This window comes from Cottoperca gobio, chromosome 3 (assembly GCF_900634415.1).
Source record: "Cottoperca gobio chromosome 3, fCotGob3.1, whole genome shotgun sequence".
NCBI classification, from domain to species: Eukaryota; Metazoa; Chordata; class Actinopteri; order Perciformes; family Bovichtidae; genus Cottoperca; species Cottoperca gobio.
Window position 1 is genome coordinate 21,399,010 of NC_041357.1, and position 26,224 is coordinate 21,425,233.

The 26,224-nt window shown below is 41.2% G+C and overlaps 2 protein-coding genes across 3 annotated transcripts in view; both read left to right on the forward strand.

The window, feature by feature from the left end:
* Positions 1-240: 240 nt before the first annotated feature.
* On the forward strand, positions 241-15,769 carry LOC115004561 (stereocilin). The gene is given in 29 exon segments (XM_029426226.1): positions 241-556; positions 1,743-1,767; positions 1,871-2,447; positions 3,124-3,198; positions 3,200-4,012; positions 4,163-4,225; positions 4,320-4,445; positions 4,786-4,952; positions 5,041-5,227; positions 6,107-6,222; positions 7,020-7,152; positions 7,254-7,436; positions 7,819-7,857; positions 7,943-8,119; positions 8,299-8,448; positions 10,019-10,077; positions 10,223-10,346; positions 10,491-10,573; positions 10,658-10,793; positions 10,955-11,157; positions 12,047-12,137; positions 12,232-12,403; positions 12,508-12,677; positions 13,016-13,171; positions 13,269-13,411; positions 13,909-14,057; positions 14,280-14,377; positions 15,192-15,339; positions 15,532-15,769. Coding segments are annotated over 29 exon segments (4,959 nt in total). The 3' UTR covers positions 15,612-15,769.
* A 1,993-nt stretch (positions 15,770-17,762) lies between these two features.
* The window catches only part of furina (furin (paired basic amino acid cleaving enzyme) a), a 74,047-nt gene continuing 65,585 nt past the window's right edge, over positions 17,763-26,224 (forward strand). Inside the window, exons 1-2 of one of the 2 annotated variants that reach the window (XM_029426265.1) lie at positions 17,763-17,943; positions 25,557-25,882. In XM_029426265.1, the coding sequence (XP_029282125.1) occupies positions 25,673-25,882 (210 nt within the window). In that variant the 5' untranslated portion in view covers positions 17,763-17,943; positions 25,557-25,672. Of the gene's footprint in view, positions 17,944-18,134; positions 18,467-25,556; positions 25,883-26,224 lie in introns of those variants that run through there. The other variant, XM_029426275.1, reaches the window with a different exon arrangement.

A 26,224-nucleotide genomic window follows, 5' to 3' on the forward strand; every position in this document is an offset into this window, starting at 1 on the left:
GCCCTGCTCAGTGGGACCTACGGCCAGGCCAGCGCAGGCCTGCAGGGCTTCATCTGTGCTCTAAAGGGTCGTAGTGACTGTGCCTTCAATGTAAGCTGGCTTCAGCAGCTGCTGCGCTTCCTAGAAACACGCAACTGGAAGCCTGTGGTCAGTTTACATCCAGCAGGGGAAGGTGCTGAACACAGTAGGAGCTCAAGTGCGTTTGGACGTTTAAAGCCCTTCAGCATGCCCCCTGTGGCCATGAGGCAGGATGGGTTGTCAGGTAATGTATCTCTAGAAGACACGATGGAGGATGATCCAGACTCCATGCAAAGCTTCCTGCTGCAGGCCTTATCACGTTCAGGTGGAGGAGAGCGAGGTGGCCACTTGGCACAGAAGAATCTAGCTCTGGTGCAGAGTTTGGATGGGCTGAGGAGGGGCCTCCTGCACAGGGTGGGTAGTTCTGTCTACGGTAACCTGAGGAAGAAAGTGTCACGAGTTACCATGGCGCTGCTTGATGATGTCAGCAGCCTGGTGGACGTGCCACAGCCTAACGCTCGGGGCCGGTGCTCAGTTGGTGAGTATGTGGAGCAGTTTGGCATCAGAGAAGCAATTCTTTGAGATAAAAACTCATTACCTTCAAACAAAACACTAAATTAAAACCATGGCTCATCCCTCATCATTCAGTGTTTTATGTAACATGTTACATGGAGTCATAAACACACTCTGATCATAGATTGATTTATTGATTTCTTTGCCCAAAACATTTCATTACAAAATGACAGGTTATTTTAACACTCGGTCTTAAACTAAATACTCTGCCTTCTCTCCAAAGCCTTGCAGATAGAATTAAAAAAGATTCCCTTCCTTGAAGCCCAACTCAAGTTTTTCTTAGTCATCCAGCCAAAAGAAATCAACATAAATGGAGGACATCTCTTATGTCCTCGTAGGACAGGACAGCAAAACAGAATGTGAACCTCAACACACAACAAACCAAGTCGGTCCTCATCTGGACTGGCATTAAACCTGCCGGTCTTTAGGGCTAATGGAAATGTTCCTGAGCGTAAGTCTGTGCACATGGTGATGTTCATCTCTTGTTATACTCATTAGATATTTAAGAAAGAGCATCCTCCAATTATATCTCACATAGCAGTGGTGGTGTGGTGGTGGTCTAGTGGTACGCCTTCCAGAAGAGAACATCGGATGGTTATGAGTTCAATACATACAGGGCTGCCACCATTGTGGCCCTGAGCAAGGTACTTAACCCCGAGTTGCTCCAGGGGGACTGTCCCTGTCCCTTAGTGTAAGTCGCTCTGGATAAGAGTGTCTTAATAATGACCTGTAATGTAATTCTGAGGAGAGCCATGATACCACAGCTATTATTAACTAAATAACATGACATTTCAAACGTATTATAGGTAAAGAAGTAAATCATACATTATTTTGTGGTAATCACAGAGAAACCCCTTGTTAAGAGCCTCATACGTTTGGCCCTGGTTTCACCTGAAAGATGCAGAGATAGTGACTGACACTGCTTTAAAATCTTTATAATCATCCTGGCCGGTGAAAGCATCTGTTGTTAGCTCGGCTAATCTCTTTATCCTCCCATTGATGTCAGTAACATTATATCTTGGGCATTGTTAGCTGAGCTGCACTGTTACACCAGGCATGGTGTTGTACTTCAGGAACTCCCAGTTGCTTTTTCCACCACTCATTCACATTGATTATCTCTTAATATTTGCTTCTTATTTGTCTTTTTGAAGGTGACCTGAGACAACTGATCTTATGGTAAGATATTTTAGGAATATGACCCACTTTGTCTTTGCAGTCCATATATTTAAGGACGTTATTAGCAAAAAGTTCCACCATTGTTCCTTCCACACACATGCAGGGGGATAAGACATAATGTGACGTGGAACGCTCAGGCTTTGGGCGTTAGCTCCCAGGGTCTCCCGAGCGCACTGCCATTCCTCTCCTGCCCCTCCACTGAAGGAGATGAACTAAGATCACGACTCACACCCGCACACTCATCTCCAAAAACAGGCCCCTCTTCACAAACATTCTCCGATCGAAAACACCTTCATGACACCTCCAGCACACCTCACCGCTCCCAGCCACAGACAGGCAGAACGAGAGAGAGCAACAAGCAGCAGAGAGACATGGAGTACTCCACCTCTATAGAAATCCTGGAGGCAGCGTGTAATGAATCCATCCCAGGGTTGACAGGCGTCTCCAACTTCACTGTGTTCCTCTACTGTAAACTGTTTGAAGGGGAGAACGGGTCAGTTAATCCTGCTGAGGTACACATGGGGCTCGACCTGCATGCCACGTGCTCTGATGCAGCTTGGTACCTGTCTGCTGCTGAGGAGGACTTCCTTTGGGTTCATGTCTGCAGCGAGTACTTCGCCCATGAATTCAACAACACGGTGTGCGCCAACTCCTCTTTCTGGCTGCAGAGAGCACATCAGGTAATGGATCACTTTTTTGACGAGTGTTTACTGGGAACATTTCTTTTTACATATCTGTGGCATGGATAGGAGTACTGACAACATGTTCAGTGTTTCAACCAATTACTTCACATGGAAGAAGTCAAACTACAGCAAAGCTACCCTAACGAGAAATCTAGTTTGGTTAAAGCTACTTAGAAAAAGTAGTTTAAACTACTTTAACAACTAGCAACCAATGCCACTCAATTTAGTTTATTTAAAAAAATGCCCACTTGTTCACAGGTCATATGTAAAACAAAACAAAAAAAACAAACTGCAAATTTCTTTTTTTAAGTGCAACATTTTTGACCGTTTCACCAATTTGAGCACGGGTCTAAATAAAATGGGCCTGTTATCTTACTAACCCTAACCCTGTTTTGTAACATCTGACTTGTACAATCAGTGGTCAAATGGATTACAGTAGAGAATAGTTCAAATCAATAATTCCTTTCCTTTCTTGACCCTAAATTAAATGTACCATGTATATATGAATGTAGTTGAACTACCAGCAAGCTACTGCAAAATGTAGTTATACTAGTTTAATTACACATATTCTTGCACCCTAACACTGGACCTGCTCTATATATGTGTTTGTGCTTTGCCTGTTTATTACTCATTATTCCTTCTGCTTCATTTTTACTATCTTTAATATCTGCAGGCTGCAATGACAAAGGACTACCATTTTTTTAACCTGACAAGTATAGACGACCTGTGTGTGCAGCTGACAAGTGAAGGTGGTAGAAAGTCCGGTACTGGATGAAAACTGTCAGGCCCAGTTGGGCAGCAGGTTGCTCAGTGCCCAGGCTTTCAGACACTGTTTCCTGCCCAACAACTCCGCCCTGATCTCAGCTCTGTGCGGGAAAGAGTCCCCTGACCCGCACCAATCCTTGCCAGATGGCAGCTGGGCTGCGGCGTACTGCTCCAAAATACACAACTTCTCCCATATTGACAACATTGAGGAGACTTGTCAGTACAGGGCGTGGGCTGTGCATCATTTCACTAACTCCACCCTCCTGGAGCTCTGTGGGCAGACACATGGATTGAGAGAATACATTTGTCTAAACGCCACACTCTACAACCAGCTGTCAATATCATTGCCTCAGTTTGCTGATTTCTGTGCTGATCTGCAGGCAGAACTGGAGGACAGGAAGTGCCTCCTGCAGAGGTTTTTTGACATGCTCCCGGCGCCGTATGAGTTTGACTCATCGCAGCTGTGTCTGGACCCGGCTCCTCTGCTGGTGGAAGCTCTGCACAAGCTGAGTGTGTGTGAGGTCGAGGGAGGGGAGCGTGAAGGGTTTTTAGTGGCACTGGGATACGTGTTGCGAGTCCTAGACTTCATGGTGGGCCTCTCTTCAGGGTTGGATGAGGGGGAGGGAGAGGCGAGACAAGGTTTAAGTCAGGCAATCCTCCTCTCCAGTCTCCTTGACAACACCTCCTGGGCCGCACTGCAACCAGAAGCCTCCATGAGCGTCCTTCACACTGTGGGAGTCTTTCTCCGCAGAGAGCAGAACGCCACTCTCAAAGAGGACCTTCTGAGCTGCTTCAGTGTAAGATAGTTGACTGAAACACAAATACACACACGCACACACACACACACACACACACACACACACACACACACACACACACACACACACACACACACACACACACACACACAGCAAATAGTGAATAACTTGTTTTTGCTGTTACATCAGCCCGTCTTGTGGGACCTCATCCAGCGAGACGATAACTCATCTGCTCTGAGGTTTCTGCTGCAGGTACTGGCCTGTGCAGCTACTTCCAGATACAAACCTTTACAGAAGATCAGATCCCTGAACCTTTATATTTAGGTGAATCACTTTATCTCACCAGGAGTACCTCCAGATGCCAAGAGACAGCATTCGCACTCTCGTGATGTCTGCAGAAAAAGATGCTGTTAAGAGATTTCTCTCCCATATGCATCAAAGTTGGGACCAGCTACAAGTTGAAACCGTCCAGGTTTGTTCTCAAACTCCCAACATTACACTGACTGTACTATTATTGGCCCTTTTTATTAAAGGGACAGCTCACCTCAAAATCAAAAATAAATGTTTTTCCTCTTACCTGTAGTGCTTTTTATCAATCTAGGTTTGGGTTGAACTGTCCCTTTAAGCTTATTTTGCTGGTAAAAGCCCTCATCCCTGTATTGACTACAAAGAGATACTACTACTCTATTGCCCTCTCTTGTGCTGTAGCCTTTCTATTTTATTTGACTCTATGGCACGGCCCATGCATAGTTAAAGAGAGCCAAATTGAATGCACATCAGTTTCTGTCCCACTCTTTTGTTTTCTCTGTCAGGCGTCTCAAAAAGAGTTGCAGGCCATGGAAACAATGACCGCTGCTTTCATCCATAAGTTCCCCCGAGTGACCCCAGAATTGTTCGTGGACCTGTCTCAGTTCATTCCCTTCATGTCTGTCTCTGATATCATGAGCTTCCCAGCCTCCCTGATAGTCAACGACAGCGTGTGAGTCACTGACACAAGAACCGGTTGTGTTTGGTTTGATATATCTTCTTACTGTCCTGATTCTAACAGCTTCTGTTTTGCTCTTTAGGTTGACAGCCATTCGTGACCACAGCTCAGGGATGAAGTCGCTGCAGAAAAAGGCCTTTGTAAAAAGACTCCTGCAGTCCAGTGTGGTGGGGGATGTCCCGACGTGGCCACCGTACTTTCTCAGTTCCATCCTCCCACTTCTGCCTTACCTCCCAGTCAGTCATTTCCAACAACTGACATCACAACAGGTACAACAGGAGTTTAAAAGATAAGTGAACAATATGCTATGGCCTTCATAGATCTCAACCCTGTCAAACCTTTATGGGAGATTTTGAAGTAAAGTGCAAACTAAACCAAAGGGTGGTGAGAAGTGAATCTATTATACCGAAATAAAGATACATGGTTAGAAAAGTGAGCTCTTTATTTCTGCAGAAATAGAACAACACAACAGAGTGTCAAACGGTCTATTGTGACGTTCAAACAGTCTACCATGAAGTGCAACAAACAGAGAATACAATTAGACTATATAGTCACCAACTGGGTGGCTATGTTTACAATCAATCGGCTGTGCAACTACGCACATCCAGCTGATACAAGAGATACAAGCTGACACATCTAGAGATACAAGAATGTCAAGGGGACATGATCCAATCGCTGTAAGTAAGACAAACATAAGATGAGCATATGAAGAATAGGACAGTACAAGACAAGATAATAAAAAATACCATTACAAAGCAGACAAAGTGTATTTTATCCAACCCACAGTCCAAACCTCAAAAAATACATTAAAAATATTAAAATATTAAAAGTAAAGCAGTAAATCGTCAATTTTGAAAAGCTGGAACCATGAAATGCTTTTACTTAATTTTTTTAAAATGATTACATCATCGTCTGTCAATGCACCAATTGTTAGAGCTCAACTTGTATAAACTGTTGGGTATGATTTATAACAAAACATATTTTTTAAGCTCTCTGTATGTCTAGTAACTAAGCCTGTCAAGTAGTTAGGTTAGGGTAGGTTAAACGTACCATTCTTACCTCTGAAGTACCTCAAATATGTACTTATGTACTTATTTGAGTAAAAGTTCCTACATTTAGTTTTTTTCTGTTTCTGTTGTCTCCTTCAGCTTACTCCTCTGGTAGGGTTGCTAGGCAACGGCAGTCTGGATGGTGTACGGGGGCGCCATGTGCTCAGGACCCTCTTCAGCAAGAAGAAGAATCTGACCGGTGATGACATACCGAGGTGGGACCCAGATACTTAATGTTAATGTGTGTTTGTTTAGGATCACTGAAAGTCATCTGAGGTTCCTTCACAGCTTCGTATACAGATCGTTCTGAAGTCTAGCAAGAAAAATATGGCGCACTTTTGCAAAAGTAGTTCTCAAGCCGTGCGTGGAGATACTCAGATGGGGGGTTGTATATTCTAATGATGGGACATAAGAGCTCAATCTGAATGGCTTGTTGAATCCCTTGTTTTCTGAGGCAGCTCACAAAAAATTCACTGGGTTGTGTTATTTCACAGTTTGTTGGTTCGTAGGCACCAATATGTGCAGTATGTGTACTTACAGTATACTTATTGTAAGTCGCTTTGTACATGTAATGTAATGCAATGTGCACAAAGCACTGAAAAAGTGAGTTTTTCATGACATGTCCCCATTAAAAATAAAAGTGTTGATCATCTGAGGATATACTTGATACTTGTTGTCCCTTGTTGACATTACCCATGAGATTATTTCTTGACTTCCAAGATCGTGACTAACTGTCAATTAGGTCAAAGTTTGTTTAAGTATTGATGTGTGTGCGATATCAGGTATGGAAAGGTATCAGTTCTCTCTCTTTTTTTCAGGATATATATTATTGATTTTTACAAGAAAACCTCTCTCTCTCTCTCTCTCTCTCTCTCTCTCTCTCTCTCTCTCTCTCTCTCTCTCTCTCTCTCTCTCTCTCTCTCTCTCTCACTCTCTCTCTCTCTCTCTCTCTCTCTCTCTCAAAAACAATTTAAGGTAAAATTCTAAAGTGCCAGCTAATGTGTTGTTGCAGGTTAGGAGTCCTTGCATGTTACCTGGATCCAGTGGAGCTGGGTTCATTTCTCGAGGACTCAGCTGTGTCCTCGGCTCTGTGGCAGCAGCTGGCTCAGTGCATGTCCAAGGGGTTCATCAGCACCAGCGGCAGGGTAAGCAGCTATTGTTCTCTAGTCTACTCCAGAAAATCTGCTTTAAACCAACTTCCCCCTCAATCTCTGGCTCACTCTGTTGAACTGTGTTTCATGGTCAGCTGTCCTCTTGGTTGATACCAGCCGTCGAGAGCCTGAACATCAGCAGCATGGCTCCCCCGGAGCTGTCTGGCCTCAGCGGTCTGTTCCCTCAGTTAGGAGCTTCCTTCCTGCTGTCGCTCCCCTCACAACAACTCCTGGAAATCCTCTCACAACCAGGATTACACAGATATTCCCCAGCACAGGTCAGCAGGGGATTTGTTTTCACACGCGACTTCTTGTCATTCTTATCTTGGGAAGAGTTAATCAATCAATCAATCACCTTTGGTTTTTGTTTTGATTTCTTTTACTAGATATTATTAACCTGTAGGTTTTGTGTGTTGCTGTTGTTTCTGAATTTAGTATTTTCTCTAAGATGCTGCGTGGAACTATGATGTATCATCCCTTTTCACTAAAAAGAAAAGCTACCCTTGACACTAATATGCACTGTGGGGAACGGGTTTCTCAGATATTTAGACGAGAAGCTGTCACATTTCTACTGAAAAGAAAATGATAAACAGTGATGAAATGTGTGACCTTTACCCAGGTACACATGCACGTCTGCTCATTTTTAAATACTTTCCTCAGGCTTTCCAAATGTTGTCCAAGATTTCAAAGGACATCCCTGTAAGTAGATTTTTCAAAAATATATCTGCTGATTTGCATTTGAGCCATCTGCACTTTCATCACTGTGTCTCTCTCTCCCTGGCAGCTCAGCACAGAGACACTGTGCACACTGAAGCCGTTACTCTCCGGTCTCTCCCCTGCTGTGCTCAAAGACCTCCAGTGGCCTGAGATCAGTGAAGCTGCCCACTGCCAGTGCTGGAGGACGTTGCTAAATGAGCTTAAACCCGGCCTTAGAGCCATGCTGTACAATGCAATGCAGGAGGTGACGGTGCTATTATCTGTGTGATCACTTATCTTTTCATCCCTCCTTATAATAAGCTGTGGCTCACCTTGTTGTCACGTGATGAGTAGATTGACAAAATAGAGGTGTATAGGTTCATTTGTACTTTTAAAACGTTTTCTTTAAAGGCTTCTGGTTGTTTTGTTGTTGTGTGTCAACAGGCGGTATACAGAGACTTGCAGAACATCACGCAGCAGGTAAACTGCTTATTACCATTTGTCCCTCTGAGGAAGCTGACAGAAACCTTAAATGGAGAAACAGTCTTGAGGGATGTCAGCCTGTACAGAGACATACGCTGGTCGCCACAGCAGGTGCACATTTTACTTCAACCTACCTTTTGTGTGCTGTTTCACACTGCATTGATATGACAACAGTAGGTTGGCAGTTCTCTGACTAAAGAAAGAAATGTTACCAGCTTCGGTCCCATTAATCTGCAACTCATTGGATATGCTTCACATGAGCCTTTCAGGATATTAATACTCCACACGCATCAGCTGCTATCAAGCTAATTAGTTTGGATGTAATACAATGGTGTAGAGGAGTGTAGTATAAATTAATAATGGCTACCTTAAAGGGATTTTGTCACAGCCAAGAGTGTATTTCACCTCCTGTTCTTGGCCTAACAAGACCTCAGTCAAATCAATAAAGATTGCCCTTTCCAGTTAATCGCTGCACTGAAATATATCGTGACACGTAATATCAAACCAACAATATTATATTTATATATTATACTATTATTATACTTTTATTGTCAGTTTGAGGGATTATTTTGCCCCTAAAATCAATGATTTCAATAGTAGTCAGAGTGATTTTGGGTTCAACCTAAAACTGATGCCACTTTAATAAGTAAGTAAAATGTATTTTGTATAGCACCTTTCCTAGAACATGATCACAAAGTGCTTTACAAGAATAAATAAAAACACACAAATAAAATAGCATATCTAATGTAGTACAGTCATATCAGTGATATACCACAAGTGTTGTATTCCAGGTCCAGTCTGCTCATTTGTTCACGGTGTAGCTGGAGCTGAACTTCTTTTCAAGCTTCAATAGATAGATAGAAACTTTAATTATCCCCAGGGGGGGGGGGGGAGACAATTTGCTATTCTTTAGAGTTTTACGAGAGGTGAGCTTGATGCTCAAACTGCTGATCATCTGTCTATTAAATTTGGAGAAGTTTTGTGTACAGCACTCCAGTCTTGATCTGAGAGTTGCACAAAAGAAAAATGTATGAAGTGTTTAAAATGGAAAGGGTTCGTCCTCTGGGAAACATGAATGTTTTGGATAATGCCGGCTTTAAAAGAATGGGATCATCAAAAACATGTGTGGACAACAGGATCTATCTGCTGAAAAAAAATCTAGAATTCCAAATACCAGTAATATTTCATAACAATTTGACAAGTTCATGTGAAAATGTCTCGCTTTGTACACGAGATTTGGACTTCACATGCTTAAAGTAATATTTCATCATCAAACACTCACCGTCCATAGAGCTGGCTTTGAAAAGTTAGTTCTTTGCGGAGCAGAGCAGCAGATTCATTTTATTATTGAGGGGATTCGAAGAGTAAGCACTTTTTACAGGCAATGAAGTATCAAAACATCATCTGAAACATCTAAAAGCAATCACACAGCAACAACCTTTTTCTTTTTTCTTAGTATGTTATAAAACTGAAACTTTTGCCAAAATATGGCTCCGACTTGTGAGCAAGCAAACGTGTCTAAAACGGACTAAAACATGCAAACAAATAATCAAATACTAGTACAATCGCTCTTTTATAGTAACTACAATTTTGTTGGTCTTCTTTGATTAAATTGATATTTGTTTTAAGGTAAACCGTCACTATGCCGAATCTCACACTCTTTTTTTTTTTGTCTGGACAGGCTCAGCTTCTGTTCAGAAAGATCCACACATTTAAAAACATTACCAGCAGGACTGTGAGGTAAGTTGTATGTTTTGCACCACAACATTCAGATCCATGAGTAAGTCTTCCCTTCAAAATGAACTAAAGACTCAAAAGTCATTTTCAGCTCAGATTCTCACTCAATAAGCAATTTAAATAATCTGTACTTGTCTTTTACTTGTAGGGATCTGGGTCGTATTGCCAGTGGAACGAGTTGTGAGTTTTTGCGGCTTTGGAGCAACAATACAGATTTTGCAGAGCTGCTTCAGTTTGTCAGTGAGCTGCCTGGAGGACTGAGACCTGCTCTGGTGAGGAACAAATACTTGAGCACTTCTCAATCACAAGTCTCTGACACGTTGCCATGATTCATTAGTTTGTTGTTGTTATATTTCAAAATGACAAAAGGATGTTTAATTGTAACAAGTTGAGATGTGTTTTGGTTTTGTTTCCAGCAAAAATGTATCGTAGACGAATTAAGGAGACAACCAGAGCTCGACCTCAATGCTTTGAGCTCTGGGTTTGCTGTAACTCTGCCGTACGTATCTCCTTATTAAACGTTAATATTTCACACTTTATCTAAAGATACCTGCATTCACACCTCTGCTCTGTTCTTTCACAGTGTGACGATGATAGAGGACCTCTCTAATGTATCCTTCAGAGCCATTCTGGACCACATTCAGGCAAACTTTGCTGATTTCCTCAGACTGCCACATTACAAACAGACAAATTTAGCGGAGAAAGCCGTAACTGAGCTGGTAACCCACCAACACGAACTGAACAAATACTGCACTTACTGCATATCCTTACATGATCTGCAGCAATTGACACAGCGCTTCATGTAGAAAAGTGATCTGAAACCATGCTGCATATCATTTATAATCGCAATTTAATTAACACAGAAATGGGTGCTCTGCAGGGCTCTTTTCAGGCTGAGGGGGAGATTGATGGCACCACTCTGGACGTCCTGGGGCCTTTACTGCCTTTCTTGGACCGGGACAGTTTGTCTCTGGTAGACAGAGGAGCTGTGGCTCTGCGGCTGGAGGAGATGAGAAGTTTCTGCCTTCCTAAAGAGGCTCTGCGAGATATTAGTGCCCTGCTCACTCAGAAAGAACTGCTCGGGTAAAAAGAAAAAGTCCTGGTTATGACACAAAAAAGGAGATTTTATGTATCTCTCAAAACATATTATTTCAAGTTTTTAACTCAATAAAGCTAAAGCAGGAATGTGCATTTCATGGTTATGACACCTAGGTACAAATATTTCAAGAGATTCAATTCAAAATGCTGCTAATAATTATATTTATTGGCTACACACATACAACCAAAAAACAACTGCAGACAAACGTAATGATTCAATATCAAGAAATGAAGTGCTCCTTCCTGTGTGTCATGAACAGCCAGCCTACATTATAACGGCTCACACTTTCTAATGACACATGTTGACGTAAAGGCTGTAAGATGAATATGGCTCTTAAAATCCAGGAAATGTTTCATGTTTGTTATTTGTGAACTCATGTCCGGCGTCTCTGTGGAACTCTAAAGTGGTGCTTTGAGCTGAATGCTAACGTCAGTATGCTAACATGCTCACAATGACAATGCTAACATGCTGATGTTTAGTAGGTGTAATGTTTACCATGTTTAACTTCTAAGTTTGGCGTTTTACATCTGAGGCCGATGGGAATGTCAAACACCACGTCAAAAACCAAATGGACACATTTAAAATTCAACCTAATGATGGTGCTAGGTGAAAAGGGGAACATGAATGTATGCACTAAATTTAATGGCAACCTAATATTTGCTGACCTTTTATGTGGTGATTCCTATGGGAAGTCATTTATAAGTGATTGAAAATAAAACACATTCCTCTCTTGTTATTGCAGAGTAGTAGAACATTAGTACAATAGTTTGTATGCAGTCTAAAATACGTAAAATGCCCAATAGGAAACTTTGCTTGTAAGACATGGATTACATAAAACAGCAGTAAAGATATGAATACTTTTTTTGTTGCCAGGGAGCCATCCAAATGGCAAGTTGGGGATGTGGAACATTTGGGCAGGCTTGTGTTTTCTCTCTCAACAAAGCAGATTAACTCCATCCCACTGGTAAGCCCCCAAAAGCATCAAATAATGAATTGTATTGCACTTGAACTGGTTTTTATAAGACATAGCTCTGATCATGTGTGTTACCCCTGTGTAGACAGTGTTGAATAAAGACACAGTGGAGCAGATCCTGGTGGGACAAAGTCTCTGGGAGGACAGTGCGGTGGGTGGAGTCTGTGCCGCTCAGTGTATGGACCAGCATCGCCAGAAACAGCAGACTCAGAGTCTCGTTCGAGGGATCGTCAAAGCACGGAGCAGGAGGGCAAAGAGTTAAACAAATATTTCCTATAGCTGTTGTGATACTGTGACTAATACCTTGTGTAAGTTCTTATTCGTACCAGTGTGCTGAAATCACTTGCGTCTCTTCGAGCAGTGCCAGTTCCCAGCTGTGCAGACATCAGAGGGACGTTTCCTTCAGCGTGGACATCCACTCAGCTCAGCCGTATGTCACAGGAGGATCTCAAACAGTGTGTAGAAGTTTTCGCTCAGGACGCTTCTCTGAGCTCTGAGCAACGCCGAACACTGTGGGTCAAACTCAGGCAGGTCAGTAAAACTGTGAAAGACCACAGGATGTTATCTCCCCCCCCCCCCCCAACATTATCTTTATTGGTTTTGTAACACAACACCCCCAGGTCTAAATAATATAACAATGTACAAGAATGTAATCGCATAGATGCCAGATCAGCCCTCCCCTCTCTCCCACCCACCACCACATATCCCCCCATATGCTTCATCCCTAAAAATCTAACGTTATGTTCTGAGTAGAATGTCTCATACCGGCTGATACACCGACCCTGCGAGGGAAGGACAGCAGAGTGAAGCGTGTAGTGATTTAACATCAACATAATCTGTGGTTCAAACATGTTCTTCACTCAATTCAGTCTTTCAGTCCGGTGAGAGAGCTGAGGGCAGATCAGGTGCTGGCTCTGGGCCCGCTGGTGACTGAGATGGGACAAAGAGAGCTGCACGACGCCAGCCTCTCTGATCTGGGTGTGTTGGCACATCTGGGGACACTGACAGACTGGAGTCCTAATAAGGTTTTGTATTTTCCATTCTAAATTAAATATTAATTACATATTAAATTAAAGGAAATGAAGACTTGTATGTTTCTATTTGTTTTTGTTTTTTTTACAGATGAGAGCGGTGATCTTAGGTGTGATGCGGAAACGCAAACTGAAAGTGGAGCAGTTAACATATGTTGATCTTGCAACATTTGGCCATCTGATGTGTGGTCTGTATCCCTCAGAGATCAGACGACTGAGCCCCTACAACCTCAGGTCCGTCGAACACCTGACGTATAAAGTAGTTACAATTACTCTCACATTTACCAGCTGTAACAATGAAGTGATGTTTACATGTTAGTTAATCAATAATTATAATCCAATAATATGTGAGTACATTTACTTTAAGTAAGTCCTTGGTGCTAATACTTTTCTACTTTTACTTAAGTATGATTTTGAATGCAGTACTTTTACTAGTATCAGAGTATTTTAACACTGCAAGAGTACTTCTTTCACCACACACAGTCCAAAGACGAATACTGCACCGACATAGCAGTGCTTAGCAGCAGTGATACAAGTGATAAATCCTTTTAATACCGTAACAGAATAATTTTCTTTTGCTTTCAGAGAGAAATTAATTGATTCCACATCCACCTGCTAACAGATGCTAAGTAACAGGAGGCTGGTGCACACTTCTTAGATGCACAACCCTCATAAAACATTTTGCAAACCCTCAGAGGAGAATAACGTGCTACATCTTCTTCACACTGCAGTATGGCTGTGCTGTTCCTGCGGGAGACGTCTCTGCCATGCACAGAGCAGCAGATGGAGGCGTTGACAAGCCGTTTGTCCAGACCTGAGGCCTTTGGTCCACTCAGCGCTTGGGGACCAGAAGTTTTCACTGAAATTGGGACATTAGCAGGTACAGTAGAACATAATGTCCCTGGGGGAATAAATGTTTTGTGATCAACTTTTTTTTTTAAAAGAGTTAGGAGGGTGGGAGGAGGAAACGACAGCTCTTGGATGGATAGGAGAAATTAATAATATTCCTGAGGGTATAAAGGTTTCAGAAAAGGTTTATACTCCCTGTGATTTAATACGAGGAACAATATTTATCTGACTCAATGTTTGTGTCTCTGTCCAGTGGGTCTGGAGGACATGGTGCTGTCAGCTCTCGTACAAGAACAGGTAGAGGGAATCACCCCTGAAGCCGTCGCCCTGATGTCCCCGAAAAAGATGGCAGTGAGTTTCAGCCGTGGTTTTATGGCTAATTTATTATTATTCAATAGTTGCACCAATGGCAATTGTCTGAGTTGTTCAGTTTTAAGATATTAAGTTTAACTTCTATAACAATTATAGTCTGAGAAACTGTAAAGGAGAGAAAACAATAGACCTTGTTGACTTGTTACAGGAGGAAAAGCAGCAACAGGTGTAAACAATAGTCCAATTAATGATTATCTGCTTCAGTTTCAGGGTCCTGTTATTGCACATGCTGGCCAGAGGTGAAATAAGTAATCAGATATTTTACTTGAGTACAAATTCTAATAACACACTGTGAAAATACTCCACTAAAAGTCAAAGTCCTGCCTTCCAAACCTTACTTAAGAAAAAGTATTTAAGCATTATCAGCAAAATGTATCAAACGTAAAAGTATTCATTGTGCAGTAAAATGTTCCCTGTCAATGTTGTGGTATTATATGTTATGTTTTTGGATATATCGGATTTCACTACATGATTATTGGGATTTTGGGACAAAATAATTCACAATAATGATATTATCTGGATAAAATGATAATCAGTCAAATTTATCTTTTACTTTGTTTATTGTGTGTTCTTTTTTATACACTCATGTGTGTGTGGGGCGTTGGGGGAAGGAGACAAAGATATCATTATTTGAATATCACAGTTATGTTTATATGTCAAACCCATACAAAGAAACTAAAGTATAGTACATTTTCTGTACATTTGTTCAACTAGAAAAAAGATAAAGTCAAAATATATGCAAAGTAGCTCCTCTCAAATGACAAAGTGTCCTTTACGGGTGTGTGTCTGGCAGGTGGTGTTCAGTGCAGTTCAGATGTCGTGGCTGAGCGCCGAGCAGGCGTGGGCTGTCACTGAGGAGCAGTGGGCAGAGCTGGACACCGAGCAGAGACACGCCGTCGGCCTCGCTCGATACGAAGGAGACGTCCTGCTCGAGCTGAGAGGTGTGTCTTGAAAAAAATATGATGGTGATAAAATCTCCTTTTGATAACCTCCCTCATAAAGAGGCTGTCTTATTTTATCTATCTGATGAAGAGTTTGTGAGTGCATGCATTTTTATTATGCTACTACTTGTTTCCACTCTCCAATTAGAGTTTTAGGAGGTGATGATAAACGCTGTTTGCCTGCTTCCACAGGGAGAAACTCGGCTCCAGCAGCAGACAGCGTCGCTACACGCTCACTGACTCTGTGCCTCTTGTTATGGCAACTCGTTTAACAAGCTGGAACGAATATAATTGTCCCTTGACCTCCCTTGGTATCATCATATTTGTACTTCAAATAAACAGTTTGAACTGTTCTGTTCCCTTTTTGCGTTGGTCCTTTAATTGACATCGCTCTTGATTGCAACTTGACAATATGAAGATAAGTGTATGTAGTTGTACTATTTATAATATTCTTTTGTTAAAACAATTATAGGAAACAATGCGATGATACATGTTTATTTGACAGAGGAAAGGGCTTTCCAGACTTTACAGGATGTGGGATCAAGCAAACACATTTGAGATATTTTATTGAATTAAATACAATTTAAATATTTAAAATGTTTTCCCTTGAACTACAGACACTGGGGTCTATAAAATACCTTTTGAGATCTTTCTCCCATTTATTTTTAACATGTTGACACACTAACCTGCCTCCCATCCGACCCCGTGACCTCCATGGGGACTTTCTTCCTTCTTCTAGGATCTAGTTTGCTAATTTCACTCCAGAAAAGCTGCAGATTGGTCTTTGAATCCTTTCAAAGTACAATACCTGTCCTCTCTGGTAGCATCTTTTAGACTTCCTGTATGTTTTTATCAAATATAAACAATTTAAACTTCTATAAGAGAGTCTATAATGTGTGGTATATTGAAGAGTATAATACTGAATGTATGTTTTTTTATTTGTTGACATTAAAGATGTAATATTTAGGGGTAATATTTAATATCAGACTGGTTTATTGACTGGCCTGCTGTATCTGTAAGTCTGATGATTCATAAACCCACCTGATGCGCCTGCATGAAGGTATTTTAATTTCTTGAGTGTGGTACTGCATTCCAGATGAGTGTCAAATGCAATAATAAAAGTCAACCTGTGCAATGGTATTAATAAACCTACACAGTGAAACTTTTAAGCTTTCAGGATTTGTGACTTTAAAGAGATAAACAACAAATAATCTGTGACCTGACTATTAAGTAGTAGCACTAGACAAGCTACAACTTCAAGGCAGCAAGGAAACTATGTTTGTGATGTGAGTAAGTGCCTGTCCCACGACACAACAGGCAAGAACATTGTTTTTCATGCTCTGGTCATTTTGGTATTTTGGGCTGTTTTGCTCCCTGCATGTCTTCTTTCAGACTAGTGGAGAGAAAACATCCAAAATACACATTTATATGTACACTTTGCCTATGTTCTGATGCCTAATTGGCATATTTTAACATACAATTTTAGAAAATTTGTAATACAAAAAACATGGGTCTTAATGTAGGGAATGAACTGGGGAAGATTCATGGTGATATCTATAAGTCATTTTCTTTGACCCTATTCACCTGTAGTGTCTCCCCTTAAAGTTTGATGAACTAAACAGTTTGAATTTGCCCTCTGGTATACAGAATGTAGAAGGAAAGAGGTTGTTTACCAACCAGGAAATGCAAACAACTGCTCCGAGTCATCGCACCCCCAAGAGCCCTGGAAGTTCACTGCCTGGCAATATCTTTTTGGTAATTTATCTCATTGCACTTTAGTCGAAAATCGGACCCACTAAAGTACAATATGAAAGAAGTTGAGCGTGTAGTATTAGCTAATTGTTTTAACCTTGTGTTATAAGGGGCTAGACAAGACATAGACACGATTATTATTTTAATAAACAGCTATAACGTGACTCATGCTGAAATTAAATCATGACTACATGTGTGTTGACTCGGCAAGGATAATTTTTAGAGCAATCCAGAATGTCGGAGAGGCTAACTGCATTATATTCAAATATATTTATTATATTTTGAATTGTCACCTGGCACCTGCATTTTGTGTTTTCTTTTAAATGTCTAAAGACTTTTCCACCATAAATTGGTGCAGAAAAATGTGTTTGACACTCAAAATGTCCACCTGCTTAATGTGTTCCCCCCCCCCCCTATGTTGAAACGAAACCCACGCCCTTTACTAGCAACAACAATTTTCTCAATAAAGATGGCATTGCCTGGCATTATACTGGGCATCTATTAAGTGTTTCCATCTGTGTCCCCCTATCCATCTGGCAGTAAATGATCGCGCCTGCCATGCATGAGGAATAGGCTGCAGTTCTGCTTGTGTCCAGCAGGTGGGGGTGTCGCAGCGCTGCTGGCCGTAAGTAGGTGTCGCTCTAACGGCTCCACTTTGTCCACGGCCGTGACGTATTTCCTGGGGCTTGCACGGACCACTCAGCGGTACACCAGAGGGGTATCATGACTATTTATAACCAGCAATTCTCTCATATCAATTTTTCAGCCGCTTCACCGTGCAGTCGCTTGTTCTAACACCGCGGTGGGAGACAACAACAAGCCGGGGTCGAGCAGGATGTAAAAAGGAAGCTGGTAAGTTGAGCGGATTGTAAGTTTCCCGTCTGCGCGAGCTTTTATTTGTACTTGTTTGGGCTGCGTGGTCGGCGAGTTTGCCTCTGGTACCACCGGGACCCTGGCACCGGGCAGGACAGGGCGGCACGTTATCTTATTGATCCCGGTTGCTGTCAGTTTGTGTCGGCTCGTGAAGGAGGGTAACCACTCCGCCGAGGTGACGTCGACTGTGCTTGCGTCCGGTTTTCTGTGGTCGTCTCTGCGAAAAAAAAAAAATGTTTGTACTCGTCCACATTGCTGCTCGGTCGGAGTAGTAAAATGTGAGGTCGGAAATGCTCGTCAGGGGTGGATGAGAGGAAAAGGGGAGGCACCTGTGAGACGGAGCAGGTCAGCCTACCACGGTGTCAAGTTTACGTTAATCACGGCACGGTACACTTTCAGACATATTTGTGAAGCGGAGGAGTCATCATCTCCGGATCTGCTCCAGCCGCCGCTCCGAGCCAAATTATGACTACGTGTTGTTGTCACGGACTTAACGCGTGAGGTGAGTCCAACCGACTGCAAACTCACGACGTTACTCTTATCAGCTGATGCATTTAAACCTCTTAACTTTCATAAACATTAAAGTGTTGTGGCGTTACAGGCCGGAGAAGTTTTCCTCTTTCCTGGGCAGTTTACTGCAGTTAATCTCTGCTCCACACTGACTGCGACCTCCTTTAAAAACACAGGACGTGTTGCTTTTCACACATGTAGATAATAGCAAACTTTGCTCTTCATATTATAATGTTTCAGAGAGTAAGAAGGCTGTGGCTGTACAGTGGATTCCTTTGCGACTGAACTTTGACATCAGGAGTAATCAATGCAAAACACAGCTGATGTTGTTGGGTTACACTGGGCTGACTGGCTTTGCTCTACATTTCCCCAACTTTCTGTGAAAAGTGCAACTTCAGTTATTCAGTGTCACAGTAGCATAGAAATAATTGTGCTTCATTATGGGAGCTGACGATCTTGAGCTTCCACTACGCCCAACACTGTAATTGTACCTCTCCTGTGAGGCAATATTTGCATGCAGTTGCATGTATTAAATTTAATACAAGGTATCTCAAATTCACCATGCATATTGTTCTGAAAGTCTGCTTGCTTCTGCAGTATGATGAGATGTTTCAGTAGTGTGTTAAAGTTGAGGGATCACTGCCTTGCTATACAAGCATCTCAAATAAATGCATGTACTGGTTGTTATCTCAGGGAAACTGGTTTAGAAAGGGAGTTCTTTGTATAGTAGAAAACCAAACCTAAAGGGTTATTTTCATTGTCGATTTGTTGTTTGTTCTAGAAATGGTGAAAAATATTGATCAATGTTTCCCAAAGTCCAAGATGACGTCCTCAAATGCTTTTTTTTTTCTCCGCAACTCAGATATTGAATTTACTGTCATAGAGGAGTAGAAAGCCAGAACATATTCACATTTAAGGACCTGGAATTAGAGAATTGTGACCTTCTTAAAGAAAAACTCAAATTAATCAGTTGTCAACTAATCGATTAATCGCACCAGCAACAACAGATAAGATTTTATTTTTTATTTTAAATAGTTTGGAAGCACTTTAATCAGGCTAGCTGAGAGTCAACCTATTAAATCACAAATGGCATCTTCTAATAAAATTCCCATTATTAGAATAAGAGTTACTCGCAAAGATGATCACAATAACATTCAATACTTTGTGAACAACTGCCCTGTGACAACGTCGGGTTAGGTCAGGGGTTACGTGGTAAATGTAAAGTGAAATCCTACACTACTGGAGAAAGAGTTAAATCTTCTCCTGACATTAATATCCTTCATTCAGGAAGGCAAACAATGTGGCAGAGGAGGTGTTATTTGAAACACGAAGGGTTTTTCTGCTTCTTGACATCCTGAATGAAGGCTTATATACTCAGTGTCAGGATCTGGATTTATTCTTACTCTCTGGAGGTGTACATTGCCACCATTTTATTTCCTGTCGTTTCCTTTTTACTTTGAGCACCTGCGGACTTCCAACAGAGGTCCCAAAGCTCTCACAGTGCCACCGTTTTTGTTAATCGTTTAATTAACAACACATTGAATGTAATTCAAAAGCAGTCTCTATAAAGGTACTTGAGTAGAAATGTTTAAACGTCGTGACTCTTGCTTTCTGTGTGTAATTCAGCTTGTAGTGAAAGCTGTGTGCAATCCAGAGGCTTCCTTCAACGTGTACAAAGACACTTCTGCAATGATCCAAAGTGTGTTGTGCTCCTGTTTGCCTAAATGCTGAGTTTTATATGATAACTGTCGCAGGATATCGATCGCTTGAGTTTTAACATCCCAAATACTCATCCATTTGCTGATATTTGTAATTCTAATTCACGCACCGTCTTTTAAACATGTACATTGTTCAAGAACTACATAGTTAAGATTCAAAACATTTGTTTTTAGATGCTACTTTATACCAGTAGAATAAGTGCCCTTGATGCAGATTTAAAACATTTTATTCATTTTAAATGCAGTTTTAAATAACTGCAACCTGAAGCACAAATTTTGAGAATAAACAAGGCAAACGTGTAAAATCTGATTTGGAAACCAGAAGACCAAACATTTAAAGTGTTTTATTTGAGATAATAATGGTCTGAATGTGGGATTGCTGCTTGCTGGTAATTACACTAAAGACCATGTTTTGCGAAATCGAGGCTTCGTGAAGCACATTTGCTGTAAAAGTCTTTGTAATTAGCGGTAGTGGTAATGAAATACTCGTACCTCAACATGGGTAGTTACTCTGACCTGGAGGCTTTTTCAGAAAGTGAGTAGTCTGCTGCCTGTGTAACACTTACTCACTATGTGACGGTGATGTTGCTGCCGTGGCGATAAACCCAATTGTATACTGGCGATGAGGATACATCCGTCACAATTTAACAGAGGTTCAGTTATATTTAGTTCTTAGCTATAAATGCAATGTGTTGTTTAAGGCACATTGCATTAACGTTATCAATATTACTGTCATCTCATCAGTTTCCCCAAACCCAAAGCTCGTTATTTTCCAAATCTCTGTGGGCTATCTGAGCGTTCGCTCTGAGAAATTGATTTAATGTGAGAACGGGCCGTGATTAAAAGTTATTTTAATGTGATAGAAAGGGTCATATGGGCTAAATGCATTTGAGTTCATTTATATCTCATTAAAATGTAAATAATCAACTAAAGTGTAAACTGTTTTCTTTTTAAAACATCCTGATGAGTTCGGTAATGAGGCTGGTATTATGCTTTTGGGTTTAATGATACTTGGCTAATTATAATTTGGTGTAGTTTTTTCCTTGTTATAACCTCTGTTATCACAGTCTGGCATATGGTATCATTTACTGTGGCAGCACTAAAGAGCACTCGCAGCGCGACGGTCGGCTTCTCCTTTTGTCTCTGGTGAACGGTAAAGTAGTTGGGCAGTTGTTACTTCATGGCCTGTGGTCACGCTGACGTTTAAGAAACTGAGTGGTTGAGCGCCCAGATGAGGTCACAGGCGTCTGTGCTTAAAAGTCAGTGTGTGTCTGGAAATCAAACAGAGGTTAGGAAACGCTCTATTTACCTGTTGCATCAAAGGACAGAGGACAAAGTTGAGTGAGTTGTGCCGCCAGGTTTTTCTCTAGTTTTTCTTTATTTTATTTTTTTTTACTGTTTGCTTGTTTTGATTGTTTGCTGTATTATAAAATGTTAATTAATTAATTGTTAAATACTTCTAAGCATCACTGTTGGGATGTTTTTGATGGACTTGCAAGTAGAACAATCCCACTCGTCCATTTTATTACTGCCACTTGGTCCCTTTTTTTTTTAATTAATAATTGTTGTGTATGACGTGTGTTGTTGTATATGCCAGTGCGAAAGACAAATGTCCATTTTATTAAAATCTATGGACAATAAAGTAATCTGAATCTGATCAATACTTAAGAAATATTGGCTTAAATAGCCAGGAAGCAATTATTACTGTTCGTATTATCTTCAATTTCTGTAGGAACTGAGCAGATGATGCAAAAAGTAAACATGTAATTAATGTTGGGATCCTTGCTACGTAATGTCGGCGGATCTGTATGTGTTTATGTGTTTAAATAGGCTTAACTGAGCCGGAAGGTAGAATATAAAAAAAAAAAAAAAAGGCGGTGCAGGGATTTGTGTGTTACTGAAGGTTGGCACGTTAAGATCAGTTCTACTTTGAGAGACACTAACAGCACCCCGTTGGTTCTGCTTAATATACATGGTGCTTGTTTTATTAAATAGTAGTCTCTGTTGTGCGGTTAGCTGTCATCCAGGTATCAATGAAATTAACATTATACTGCTGAAATGCCTTGCACGGATTAGCAGCTTGTCGTACCGACTCACAGTCAGACTGACCTGTAAGCTCGCTGACCGCTAATGATGCAGCTACCTGTGGCTTCATAACACATTGAACTAAGTCCATCTTAACCCTTTACACATTCACTTGTTACTTTGCCGTTAAAAGTCCACTGGTCATCAAGTCTTTAAGTTGTATCTTTCTCACCGTACGAAACCTAACATTTCTATCACGTCTGGTCGTTACAGAGGGATTTAAACATTGATTTGAATTGCCACCGACTAAACGGGTTAAGGTTGGGAACAGTATAACAAATGATAAACGCCATTTAAGAAGAGGGGGTATCTTTGTTTTTACAATGTATGCAAAAGAAGACGTGATTACATCAAGGGAGTTCCTTGACATTTCTGAGTAACCACCTAGGTGGGAAATCAGCCACTAAAGGGATTGTTTTCAGTAGCAACGGTAATTCTTCTGTCAAGACTATTTATAGCAAATGAATGCTCCATGACTAAAACGTTGCTTTTTCTGCATTAGGGAATACTTTATTAAAGCTCAGTGGTATACATAAAAAAAAAGGAATGCAGGTTTTTACCTACATGTTTGTTATTTGAATGTAAACCACTTATACTGTACTCCAACACGTGTATCTGTAGCTGTACATGTAGCGTGTACATGTGTAATTAAATGAAACTAAATTCCTCATACATGTCATATGTGAACATTTAAAAATGTAGAACAAGGTCCCAAAATGGGCCTTTTTTATGTAAATGTTTACAGCCGAGAATAAAAGGATTGACAGATGTTCATGCTTTGTGACTTTATAAGTTCCGCCAAGGAGATTACTTCGGTTTGGTTTGTTGGTCTGTTTGTCTCTTTATCAGCAGGATTATGGAAAAAATCATAGGCCCTATTTTCAAAACATTTGGTGGAAGGGTGTAGAATCTGCCAAAGAAGAACACAAAACATTTTGGAGCGGCTCCGAATCATCAGTGCAGAGACGCTTATTATTATTATTATTATTATTATTATTATTATTATTATTATTATTATTATTATTCACTTATGGAAACAGCCTTGGCGGAGTCCTGCACTGTCTGAGTGTCCTTCTAGTTAGTGTGTGTGTGTTGAGTTCTAAGTGAATATATTTGGTCCAATTTATAAAACCGCAGCAAAATGAACAATCGAGTGTTAACGCTGAATGTCCCAGCTGCCTTTTAATTAACAGTTTAATGAACATTTGAGGCGCTTGTTTGGTCATGTGGCAATATGGCACAGGGAGTTAAATTTGAGTATTTTGTTCATTGGATGGCTAATACAGGAGAATGATTGATTGATTTATAGAAGGTTAACTCCTGCAAAAAAGATGAGAAACCCTGTCCCTCAGGAGAACAATGTGTCTGCATGCAGGAGGAAACATGGAGTAGGAACACTGTATTCAGTGCAGTCCAGTCAACTCAGGGGTTACTATAGAGTTAGCACTTTGGATAATGGTGTCGACACACTGAAGGGACAGTTGACCCTTCTGAGTCGAAACAACAGTTTAGAGACAAAACAATTACACCATGAGCGCTGGCTTCTGTAGCTATACGCATGAGATGTTGCTTCGTCTCATTCTTAAGATTTTGTTCTAGATGTTTTCTTACGGCTTGTTGGTATGAGTCGACACACTCCAAAGAAAGCCCACAATCAAATCTGTGTATTGTTTGCAGTGGTCAAACTTTTTTCTCTGACACTTTAAGTGTGTATGTTCTCTCCTTAGCCACAGCCATTCTGCAGCTGCCTCAAACATTTAAACTCCACGTCGTAGTAAGACCGTCTTGGCTGTGATCCCTCAGCATCAAGGGCGTAGTCTGGCCTTCCCAACCACACTTCTCCACCTCTGCTGGCAACCCAGTACACCTCAGCATTTTCTTTTTGTAAGCTCCATCTACCGTATCCTCCCACGGGAGTGTAACCGTCAAATTTTGCTGCTGTGTGTCTGACCACAACATCAGGCCTGGCCTTGGCGCCCTGCTCGCTGCTTCCTGTGGGATTATCAAATGCCTGTACTTAGCTGGGCTGCAGTACGCCTGGCCCAGACTGGTGTTGGGGTGGCTATTACCCATCATGGTCCAAACAGATTAATATATTATTTATTAGTTGTTTGTCTTTATTTGAACATGTCGGTATTCAGTAATCTTGAATCTTTTACTCTTTTCCTGTAACCGTTTCTTATTCCACCAAACATTGAAGCAACTATTAAAAGAACCACCAAACCTCACATTTGGACCGAGTCGTCTTTGTTTGGCCTCATGTGAATAGTTTTCCCGTGGAGCTTGACTAGAGCTTTGATTCTCTACCCGAACCTGGTTGTAATTTCTCACAATTCCCCGTCTGGTTTGCGCCAATTTTCCGGTTCTATTCGTTCCCTGGTGCCTTTTTAAAAAAAAAATATTTTTAGTTGAGTGGGAATGCTTATTTCCCAAAGCTACCCCCTCTTAAATTAGTCGACTAATCGGTCGTCTTGGTCTTTAGTCGACCAGGATATCTGAAGTCGTTAGTCATTTTGAGCTTTTTTCATGCTGAACGACTTATTTCCAAGAAACCTTTGAGCACATCTTTGGTAAACACAAGATTTAATCTGGTGCTTTTTCATGATTCTTTGATGATCTGTTGATTAAATCAACTAATCAATTAGTTCTCAAAATAGTCTCTCTAGAATTACTTTAGTCAAGAACACTACAGCCCTATTCATGCTATAATCAATAACCTGCTGTTGTACATCATTTGAATACAACATTTGACCATTGTTTTGATTCTGTGCTGCTGTTCTAAAATCCTGTACAGACTCGTCACTCCTGCCGCTCATTAATGAGGAGAAATGTTACTCATCTATTTAATATATATGTTAATGGCATATGAGGTTAGATGGAGGATGTTTTTGGTCTATGCTGAACATTCACAAAAGTCACAAAGTGTGTTACTGAACTGATTTATTTGACTCTTGCTTGTAATACATTTTTTGAACATATTTCTTATTTAATTAGTTTTACAGTGGAAATTCAGGTTTTTAATCCGTCTCAGGCCCAAAACTGCTGCTGTCGTTGAGGCTCGGGTCGGGCTGGACAGAAATTATGCAGGTTCATGTGGGGTCGGGCCCAATCAGAGCTCTAATCTTGACATTTCCAGGGTACGCAGTCATGTTTTTGTGTTTCAGTTTTGTGAATCGCAAGGAATGACTCGCAACTGTTAAGCTTTCACCAGGCTTTCTAAACATTGCAGATGTGTAAACATGCATTGTGTTCTTCTCTTTTTTTTTTGTTTCCTGTCAGGTGAGCTGTGACTGCCCCCCCTTTTTTGTCTCTCCGTGCACCTGCATGTACTGTGTGCAGGCCTGGCCCGTCGAAGAGGCGCTGTGCTCAGAGACTGTGCTGCACTAGGAGATCCCATGGCTTCTGGTCCTCCATGTCCCTCTGTAGGCCGCAGGCTCGGGCTGAAGGAGTTGCTACTCGGGCCTCTGTTGGTCTTGCTGGTTTCTGGGCTGGAACCAGTTCTGTGTCAGAAGGTCTACACCAACACATGGGCTGTGCACATACCTGGAGGTCTGGAGGAAGCTGATCGAATTGCCAGTAAACACAGCTTCCTCAATTACGGACATGTAAGTAATGAGATGCACTTTTGGCTTCGTTTCTTAAGCTGCCTTTGCAGTGCTATAATGTTCTGAAGCACCTGAAACTAGGAGTGATGCTAAGCTCCATATGTGGAAGATAATACTGTAGGATGCATCAGCCTCATGAAGAGTCGTTGGCTTGCTGCTACACACAGTGTGCCCTCACTTTATAAGATCTGACGTGTTAATGTCAGCTTTATTATATCCAAATGTGCTCATTTATGATTCTTCATTAAATTTAAAGTTCATTTTATTGGTTTCCTGTTGGCTCAGGTGCCAGAGTGCATAGTGCAGTAAGAGTACGGCTTCTCATTTACAGTGAAAACCAAT